Below are 10,000 nucleotides of genomic sequence, written 5' to 3' on the forward strand. Positions count from 1 at the left end.
CTGCGACAACGATATCTTCACGTCCACCAGATACTGATGGTTCGGTGTGAGCCATTTCGAGTAGTGCTTCATGTACTTGTTACAGTGATCTTCGCGATGTTTCTGCATCGCTTCCAGGTCCATGCGGGCCCGCTCGAGGATCTGATTGACCGCCGCGCCCGTCACCACACTGTGACACTTCTGGCAGCTCCAGTCACCACCAGACTTGGTCCAACCATCGTCATCCACTGGCAGAATGTATCCCTTACACTTGGAATCCTTCTGGAAGCCGGAGCAACGCAGCGCACTGAAGTACGTCTCGTACTCGGTCGGATCGGAGCACCGTTCGCACTCACAGCGGAACATTTTGGTCTGCAGAAGGTGCTCCAACCGGTTGCCTGTTGTCCACATCACGTCGGTGTAGCAGATGCTCAACCGTTCACCTCGCTTGATCGGATTCGGTGCCCACAGTACGATCTCACCACGATTGGTGAAGCTTTTCGAAAGGTTCGGTCTACAGGAGTGCTCGAGCATCGACGCTTGGTTGTAGATTGCAACAGAGGATGGTTCGTTGAGTGGTATCTCGTGGCCATTCACCTGTATGATGCCTACGATCCGCAGAATTTCATCCTCATCCCATCGGTTTTCGCACTTGAAGAATCTGGGGACGCAAAAGGATAGTAGTTGTCGAATGGAGAAAATGACGGCGGCCGATCTCACCTAGGTATCAGCTTGGCCACTCCTTCACGATCGTTACGCCACAGTTCGGAACCACGGCGCTCCTCCTCGTGTGACTCGAGCTGCTGCAGCAGTTCCCACTTTGCCGGATCACTTTCGGCCAACAGTAAGCATCGTAACGGCATCAAACACTGGTACATCGGGTGCGGTACATAGAAGTGCTGGATTGCAATCTGCAAATTAATGAAACAAACACATAGAAACAGCACATGTGAGAGCTTTCGAGGAAATGCAACCGAGAGCGAGAGCTACAATGGACAATGTTGAGACAGACGGAGGTGCTACGTATACACAGCACACAAGGAATGTAAATTCGGTGGCATGCTCGCGTATTTCCGGGCCATCGCGTTATTACATCGTGCTCGTGGCCCGGTGCCAATCCGCGTGCAGTCAAACCAGAATGTCGCAGTCGCATGCCCTTAGATTTAATGCAAATTATGTTTTGCATTTCCCATGCCGGGAGCGAATGTGTGTCACCAGCACCACTACAATGTTGCATCGCTTTAACTCTTGCTGCTGATTGTTTAATCACGAGAGTGTTTTCAGTTCCTGAATGCTTCGTTGATACTTGCCTTGCTGCCTCGTCCAATCGTTAGTTTACACTCGGCCCGGTGAGCCGGATTGTCCTGGCAGGAACGTTTACAAACCGGCCAACCGCACTGCTCACACTCGAGATATTTATTTTCCTGCAAACCCTGCAAATGGAAAAGCAAACACAAGCGTCAGATCGTAAAACTTTGGCTTCTCTTTGGTTTGTGTTCCAAAAAAAAAATGAAAACAAATCATCGACGAGCGAGTTGGAAAACGAGAACATCAATCATGAAGTGCTCATGTCGGATTTGTTTGTTGAGACAACGTTTTACTTGATAGAAGTCAATACCTGCAAGCAACCAACGCAAACGGGGCCCGTGATCTGGGCTGGTCCGTGCACTAGTGGCGGTTCCTTGATCACTACCTCGCCCACCCTTATGTCTCTGGTGGCCACAAGGAACCGACCATACTGCTCGTTGGAGAAAACCTATAAAAAACACATAAATAAACCATTTTATCGAACTGCTAATCGTGTCGGAGAGCATCATATTAGCAGCGATAGAAAAATGGAAGCATACTTTAAACGGGTTACAGGTCGTCTTGTGCGTCTTCCAGTGTTGCTGCTGATGTTCGACGCTACAGTAGTACACCAGGGCACACCGCGAGCACCGCTTGGTGGCCTCCACCTTGCACACCGGGCATATCTTTTCGATGCGATCGGAATCTTCGTCTTCGAGCATCGCGCGTAACACTCGTTGGTTTCTCGTGCACGTGCAACTGTACGATCGTGGTCGACTTCTGGTCGATCTGATGTTTTTTTTTCTTTCTTACTAGAAACACCCACTACCACTAAACCACCAGTCGACGTCGAACGTTGTTTTGTGTGGCTAGAGAACAGATGTTCTCACGATGCTGTGATGTTCTGCTGCCACGTGGTTACGTTGGCGGCGACGGCTTTTCCTACACCGTTTCTTTTCCGCGAACGGATCTCCCGACGGACGGTGTCTAGCCACTAGGAAATGATATTTTTATCTTGGACTTGGCCGAGCGGTCGCCCTCATTTCATGAGGTCCCCGTGTTTGAAAGGGAGACCAACAATGGAATGTATATGCTTATTATTCGTGTTCGCACTTCACAATCAGATAGACACAGAAGATGATAGAATGTTTTAACCACCAGTGCTTAAAGCAGAATGTAAAATTCGGAACGGATGCGAACGTAACTATTTTCCGGGTTTTCAGATATGGATCCGCGTGCACTAGCACACGGCGTAGACGGTGATCGACTGGCAAAGACCGACGAAGAACTCGTACGATCGCCGATAGTGTAGAGTCGCCAGTCTCTTCTGCTGCCGAGCGGATGAACCTTTTGCGAGGTGGCGAGCGTAATGCGCGAGATCGCGTTTTGGGCGCAGGCGCAAGGCGCTGATTCGTCGACGGACAATTGTTTCTACGGCGCGATCTGCGGCTTCGACTGCCGGGAGATGCTTCATTAAAAGCGCCAAACCGCAGAGAAAACAGGCGGCGCGTGAAATGGCGCGAGAGCATAAAGAGAGATCTACTGTGAGTGACTTTGGGGAGTGCGAAGAAAATCGTGGACTGATCGTGGATGCTGACTTATGCACTCGCAGTAAGGGAAATGAATGGATCGGTGGAGTCAATAGAGACTTGTAATTTGCATTTGTTGTCGGCAGTTTCTTTAATCAAGAATCCTTCCTTTTAATTGATTATCTTATATAGAAACGAAAATTAGTTTATCTTGGAGATAGTTATAAATCCCTCGATAATGATAGAACATTGGTAAAACAATGAAAATAGTCTTGCCAAGAATATGCTCAAATAAACCAGAACAGGAATCACATTTATATTTAGTAGGATAAATTTAGGTTTTATTTTTGCATCACAAAGAACTGACACCTTTTGTTATTTAGTATTGGAACAGGACCATTAAGGTAAATGTGGCAAGAGAGATTGAAACACGAGTTCTCTGAGTTTCTTTTGAAGGAAATCGATAAAGTTCTGCTGCCGATTATCGGTCCTATGACAAATCCCAGTGATCAGAATCACATTATGCGCAAAACTGGGTCGTTGGAGCGTGCCAACAGGTGCTCTTCAGATCTAGCAACCGAGCACTACTATCGCTACTTCTCACTAGCTGCTTGCGCCAGTACCCCCGACGATCACATGCGCACGCGACGGGCACCACGGCTCTTCGTTGTTCGGTATTTTTGGCCAAATGCCGGTAATTTCGCTTTCCACCAGACGAAACTCACGATGTTTTTGGGGGGGTGGGGGGGCAATAGTGGCCAATTGCTTTTAAGGGGACCGCCCGGTACACTGAACGCATCCTTTGCTGCGCCACGTGCCACATACCAATACCGTGCACAACGTGTTGGTGGCCTTTCAACCGAGAGCGCTAGGTACTGCTGCTGCAACGGCGGCGTTTCGATGTCTCTCGAATTTTCCCCTTCTTTTTTTTCTTATTTCACGACACTCTCGTGTCAACTGCACGCACGTTTGCCAGTTTAAAAATAGTTCGTGTTCACGGGCAATGGCTTCCGCAACACGTTCGGTGGCTGGCTGGCTCGGTAGTGCAGTTGCGGGGATAATTTACGATCGTGCGTGTCACCGGTAGGTGTCCGCAGTGTTCGCCTGGCCTGTTGCCCGGGTTCGGCAGGTTTATTATAATTGATAGTGATGCGTGCCCGAATTTGCTTTTCTACCTTCGGCGAATGGGTTCGGCTCGCCAAAGAATGCTCCCCCGGATGGCCCCCGGTAAGTCAGGTCTTCTGTTAAAGGTGTGTGAATGTTTGAGCAGTTCGATTGGCCGTTTATCTTACCAGTGGATGGATTATTTGACATTCGAAGCCACCACCGTACGTGCCCTGTGGCTGTTTGGCACGGAAAAAGGATGAAGTTGATATTAATGAGCGCGCGATGAGTTTAACACAGGCTGTACAGGTCAAAGTGTTTATGAATTATTAAATACCCTTCGATCCGAGCAACCTAATGGTGTTCCGAAGCCCGAGACGACACTGCTTATTTATTGACGTGACATTTCTTGGCTCAAAAGATGGGAAAACGTGTTTCAAATTAACTTCTAATTGATTGCTAGTTTGGAAGACATACAGTCTCTTGAGAAGGAGATAACGTAGTTAATTATATCGATGATTTGTGATATCTGTTGTGCTTCATGAAACTTTCAAGAGAGTTGTGCTAATTAGCACGAGCATTTGAAGCAAATTTACTTAAACCTACGTTTTTAAAGTCGGTGTTCATCGTATTATAGAAAGCAACATAAAAGCTCTTTTTAACACTTTATCTGATATTTTGTGTAATTCGTTTATACATTTTCTTAACAATCATGTAAAACTCTTTCTCAAAACATCGCTAATAACCATCGCTTTATATTAGAACTGCTGCTGAAACATGAAAAAATTGCCCTAAGAGTCATGAAAAATTTGCCCTATCTTAGCAAAGAGTAACGATAATATTGTCTCAGATAATTCTGCCCGGGGATACAATGAACAAATGTAAAATGTATTAAAATACATTTTTGAAGAAATACCTTTTAGAAATTAATATGATGGCTGTACTTTTTAAAAAATATTCCCAAAATCATGAACTTGTGTTTGTCCCGAATAAAGCATAAGCCCCGCATTGAAACAAATGCATAATGCTCTCCGCAATAGCAAGATCTTCTAGAGCTCCAAATAAGATTATCAAACCGTCGTATTGACTCCTCCTTATCGGACTAACTGCAACGACAATCGCTTTCGAGCCGCTCGGTCATCAATATATCAACTCACGCGCTTGCTTGCTCTTGATCTTCGCTCGCAGTATTAGTCGCGGAACCGTTGCGAACATCGACGGCTTATCGCACCAATACAGTCCCTGGGTCAAAACCAGATTTTGCTGTTTACATCTGTCCCATTGTCGGTGCTTTATCTTTCGCTACACAGAAAGCGGTTCACTCGGAGTCGACTATCAGCAACGGGCCAACAGCGGACAGACTGGTGATTGTATGCGCGGAACCACCACCCAAAACTCTAGGGAGGTCCGGTCCGATGCTGGAGTGCGCGCTGCAAACGATATGACAAGCAGCTTCATCTCGCGCGCCGTCTTTAGCTGATGGGCCGACAATAACAACTTCATCATTCCATTTCGAACCGTCCTGGTCGCCGTTGTCGTCGTCGAGTGCTAAAGTGTCCATCAGTGAGATCTTATTTGGTTGATTGTTAAGATGAGTGACAGTAGGTATTGAAATTGCAAGTGTGCGCACCACACATTGATAAAACTGTTCCCTGCGGTCCCAACAGAGTGCAAATGTGGTCCCGGTTATGCAACGCCACTGGATGCCGTTCGGAATGGTCCGGTGGAGCAGCTGCTGTACGTGGTCTGCGTACAACCGAACCTCGACGAGGAGCACGGTGACTATCTGGCGACGGTTGATGTGGATCCCGCCAGTCCAACTTACTGTCAGGTCCCCGATCTCGTTCTGATCGTTTGTGGTGTGGTGCTGCATGATCAATCTTTTCATTTTCGGAATCTCTTCCGCGCTTCTCCTCCCCCTCGCAGGTCATCCACCGTACGTACACGAACAGCAAAGGGAACGAGCTGCATCACAGTGGGTGGAACACTTGCTCGAGCTGTCACGTCGTGAAGGATGCTGGCAAACCGGTCCCGGTCAGAGATCGCATGGTACTGCCGTGTCTGAATTCGGATCGCATCTTCATCGTGGACACGGGAAGTGATCCGCGAGCACCGAAGTTGGTGAAAGTGATCGAAGGTGAGGTGCTGAAGTCGGTCAACTGTACGGCACCGCACACTACCCACTGTCTACCGAACGGGAACATTATGGTTTCGGTAATGGGTGATGGCGAAGGTAATGCACTCGGTGAGTTCGTGGAGTTTGATAAAAACTTCGAGCTCGTGGGCCGCTGGACTCGCGGGGAACGGAAGGCAGCTTGTGGGTACGATTACTGGTATCAACCGTACTTTAACGTGATGGTCGCTTCGGAATGGGGCGCACCGAAGCTGTTCCGTCGTGGATTCCATCCGACGGATTGTGACGATCCGACGCAGTACGGTAGCCGGTTGAACTTTTACCGCTGGCAGGAACGGGAACTCTTCCAAACGCTCGAGCTCGGTGAGGAGGGCACGACACCGCTCGAGATCCGGTTTCTGCACAACCCGAAGGAGAACCAAGGCTACGTCGGGTGTGCGCTGCATGCCAATGTGTACCGGTTCTACCAGAAGCCCGGATCGAGCGAGTACACGGCGGAGAAGGTGATCGATGTACCGGCCAAAACGGTCGCTAACTATGGCGATGCGCAGATCGGCGGAATGATGACGGACATTCTGATTTCGCTCGATGATCGCTTTCTGTACTTTAGCAATTGGTTGCATGGCGATGTGCGCCAGTATGATATCACCGATCGGGCTAATCCACGACTTACCGGGCAAGTGTTTCTCGGTGGAGCCATTCAGAGTGACTCGAAGGTACGTGTCTTGAAGGACGAAGAGTTGACGGAACAACCGGCACCGAGGTTCGTGAAAAATCGACGACTTGAGGGAGGACCTCAAATGTTGCAGCTGTCGCTCGATGGTAAGCGACTGTACGTTTCGTCCAGTTTGTTCTCTCCCTGGGATAAGCAGTTCTACCCGGAGATGGTACGAGCAGGCGGTACGATCGTGCAGTTGGATGTCGACGTGGAGAATGGGGGCATGAAGGTGAACGAAAACTTCCTGGTGGACTTTGCCGGGGAACCGTACGGACCGGGACTTCCCCATGAGATGCGGTATGGAACGAAGATCTGGCTTTGTTTTGAGGAATAAATTTAATAATTGAACTATCGTTTCAGGTACCCCGGTGGAGACTGCACCTCGGACATCTGGCTGGTGGATGAGTAGATTGCGAAGAGGTTCATTAAATGTATTACATTTTTAACCATTTATCGACCGATGGGTGATTGCAGTGGCATTTATTTCAAAGTATAAATATACATTTCAACATTCTACAAGCAAAGAGTAGCAATTTGTCACCAAGACGTACTGTTCTAGGAAGTTGAATCAACTCCGCTTGCCGTATCCAATCAATCAATGCGATGCTAAAATGGTGTACGCTTGAAACGAACATTCTACAATCGAGGACAAGACGTTTTGCGATCCGATTACGTTAAAACTATATAGTACGGACCGTCAGCCGGCCAGCAGCTCTTCCACCAGACTAAACCTAGTTATTCCGTTCCAGCTTTATTGGAAAAACGGCAAACAGTATGACGATGATGGACCTGAAAGGTTCATAGTGAAATCAGACTGAATCGACACAGGTTCTGGAGACCCACGGAGCCTGTCTTCGGTGAACTGGATGGACGGATGGCCGGACCAGTCCTGTCCGTTTTGCATATTTTATTTTCGATTCAATTCAATTTACAAACGATGGGCACGACGACGCCGTACTCTGGCCCCGGCGGTCCAGGCGGAAATCCGAGAAGTGACAAAACGACAGCGCCCGGAAATGGTCGCACCCCGCTCCTCCCCGGGTTTCGTGAGAACGAATCGATCCAGAAGTGATGTGATTAGAATTGGGTCTCTGTGTCGGAACGAAAGGGGCGGGCACGCTCTGGATACGGAAATGCATCTCGTTATTGGTTATTGCTTATTGTCGTGTTGTCGTTGTTTTCGCTATCTTCGTACGGTCCGACGCGGGAGGGGGTGCAAATGTAGGTTACTATAGTACCGTAAGGGCTGTTCGGTTGTTCTGTAAGTGACACCGGAGAACGTGCAGAACGTGTTGCTTTTGCCGGGGGTGGGGACATTATGATCGGTTGGGATGAACGATAAGCTGTTCCTGTTGATTGTCTTTTTCTGTACCAAACCCCTGCAGTCTTGCTCATGCTGGAAGATGTCGTTATATCGTGGTTATCTATTCTTATCGACTAGATGAATTAAAAAATTGTGGCGCTTCTAACAGGATTTAATGAGATTTCTTTGAACTGAGCACACCACTTTTTGATTTTCTGTGTAATACAGATTTTCTTTAATCATAGAACCTTCTTTTTAAATAGCATTTTGTTGGTTTTTAATCAAATTATCGTGATTTTCAAAAGCTCCGCGAAGCGAAAGCTTTCAAATCATAACTTCTCTACACGAGCGTATAAACGCATCAGCTGCATCTCACTCTCGCACCAAAGAGTAACCGCAACAAAAAATCAGAATGGTTTGCTTGACTGATGTTTGCTTGCAATCATTTGCTTGCGGTTTTTTAATTTGAAACGGCCGCTGTTTTCAGCAATTCACACGTGTTGATACCAAAGTGCCGTTGCATTAAACTCAACAATTTCGGATTTCTTATTCCTGCACGAGTAGTGAAACATCATTCTCATGTTTTATCGTTCAATTTATTTACTAAAAATTCTCATAATTTTAACTAGATGTTCATTTTTTTTTCAAACAAAACAAATAACGTTAGTGTAGTGAGGATGCATTTGTATGTTTGCGTTTGCGTTCAGCGGAAAGTACTAACGAGCTCCGATATGAAAAAAATAGCTGAATCATAAAAAAGTAAGGACTTGCAGAATCATAAACATCGAATCGAAAACAAAAGAAAAGCGTAACGTATACCAAACCGCAAACTACCAATAACGTATCGTTTACAGTCTAAGGAACTATTCGCTAGGTAAGAGTTGGAGGAAAAAGAAACGGAAAACGCAATACAATCTCTTTTGGGATAACAACGAGCAAAACGTGTAACGTAAAAGTAGTTCCTATTCAACCCAACTCGCCTCTCGTTCGACGGCCACGGACACTATGGCACTGGTAAATTGATAAAAAATGTTTGAATAATTCCTTCATTTCCTGCCTTCCTTTCGCTCTTCTCTTTCGATTCGTGATAAGTGACTTTAATAAATTCCCCTAACCACACCACGCGCGCACACACTCTCTTCTATCACAGTGGTCACGCACAAACACGCACACTGCAAACTGGTTCTCGTGTCCTCTCGTGTCTGTCTTCGATTCGATTGTTCGTTAGCAAAAGGAGTTATTGGTTTAATATATCGAGGAAGTGTTTGGACTGATTTTGATAAACTCTAGAGAAGGATAAATGGTAACCTCCGATCCATCACCGATGATACGTTTTTTGTTGATTTTAGTTTAGATTTTTTAGGTTTTTTTTTATCCTGTGGTGCGAAATGTAACCAAGCGGTGCACAATTGTAAGTTGGAGTTACTGATTGCTAGGCAACAACCAAAACGGTTGCTGTAGGTTGGCTCCCTCCAGAGCAAAAAGGGAGGCGGGGTAAAGATAGAAGGTGCTCCCTGGTGTTTCACCTTCGCTTATCTACTCAACAACGTCTCGGCTCGCACGCAACAGCAGGATATCGTCTGTCTTGGCTGGACAAAATTTACAAAAGTCTGCACAACCACGATCCTCCGCGGGATTCCAGGGTTTTGATTTGTGCGTAAAAGTTGATTGTTCGTTTGTTGTTGTTGTCTCTCTTTGGTACTATTGGTTTGGTCTTGAGCGCTTGAGTGTGGCACCCACAGCACACAGGGGGGGGGGGGGGAGTTATGTCAAACCGGATTCGGGGTGAAGGTCAGCCGCATAACCTTAGCTGCCTCCACCACCCAGCTCGTCTTCATACTGCTTCCGGAAGCAGTCACCGACGGGGAAGAAGTCCCAGCACCGCTGCTGATACATGTTCCACACGTACGTCTCTTGACCGGTGTACTCCGTGTCCGGTTTGTTGA

At 47.2% G+C, this 10,000-nt stretch overlaps 3 protein-coding genes across 18 annotated transcripts in view; 1 reads left to right on the forward strand and 2 right to left on the reverse strand.

The window, feature by feature from the left end:
* Window positions 1–2,519, reverse strand: part of LOC126575516 (SET domain-containing protein SmydA-8-like) — a 3,048-nt gene extending 529 nt beyond the window's left edge. The window contains exons 1-5 of the mRNA XM_050236241.1: window positions 1,827–2,519; window positions 1,598–1,735; window positions 1,290–1,412; window positions 700–890; window positions 1–640 (exon numbers count right to left, since the gene is read on the reverse strand). The exon at window positions 1–640 is cut by the window's left edge and continues 112 nt beyond it. Of these exons, the coding sequence (XP_050092198.1) occupies window positions 1–640; window positions 700–890; window positions 1,290–1,412; window positions 1,598–1,735; window positions 1,827–1,988 (1,254 nt within the window). The 5' untranslated portion in view covers window positions 1,989–2,519. The remainder of the gene's footprint in view (window positions 641–699; window positions 891–1,289; window positions 1,413–1,597; window positions 1,736–1,826) is intronic.
* Window positions 2,520–5,194: 2,675 nt separating this feature from the next.
* On the forward strand, window positions 5,195–7,295 carry LOC126577337 (methanethiol oxidase). Its single transcript, XM_050238865.1, has 4 exons — window positions 5,195–5,500; window positions 5,567–5,730; window positions 5,826–7,048; window positions 7,112–7,295. The coding sequence occupies exons 1-4, from the start codon at window positions 5,491–5,493 to the stop codon at window positions 7,158–7,160; spliced, it is 1,446 nt and encodes a 481-aa protein (XP_050094822.1). The 5' UTR covers window positions 5,195–5,490; the 3' UTR covers window positions 7,161–7,295.
* Window positions 7,296–9,716: 2,421 nt separating this feature from the next.
* Window positions 9,717–10,000, reverse strand: part of LOC126576071 (ryanodine receptor) — a 38,363-nt gene continuing 38,079 nt past the window's right edge. For all 16 annotated transcript variants that reach the window (XM_050237167.1, XM_050237165.1, XM_050237162.1 and 13 more), the window contains one exon: window positions 9,717–10,000. This exon is cut by the window's right edge and continues 76 nt beyond it. In XM_050237167.1, the coding sequence (XP_050093124.1) occupies window positions 9,861–10,000 (140 nt within the window). In that variant the 3' untranslated portion in view covers window positions 9,717–9,860.

This window comes from Anopheles aquasalis, chromosome 3 (genome assembly GCF_943734665.1).
Source record: "Anopheles aquasalis chromosome 3, idAnoAquaMG_Q_19, whole genome shotgun sequence".
NCBI classification, from domain to species: Eukaryota; Metazoa; Arthropoda; class Insecta; order Diptera; family Culicidae; genus Anopheles; species Anopheles aquasalis.

Excerpts from the sequence above, each read along its gene's own strand:
- LOC126577337 (XM_050238865.1), top strand. Across the intron at positions 5,731-5,825 it reads CCAGTCCAACTTACTGTCAG|GTCATCCACCGTACGTACAC; the intron begins GTCCCCGATCTC and ends TCCCCCTCGCAG. Across the intron at positions 7,049-7,111 it reads GGACTTCCCCATGAGATGCG|GTACCCCGGTGGAGACTGCA; the intron begins GTATGGAACGAA and ends CTATCGTTTCAG.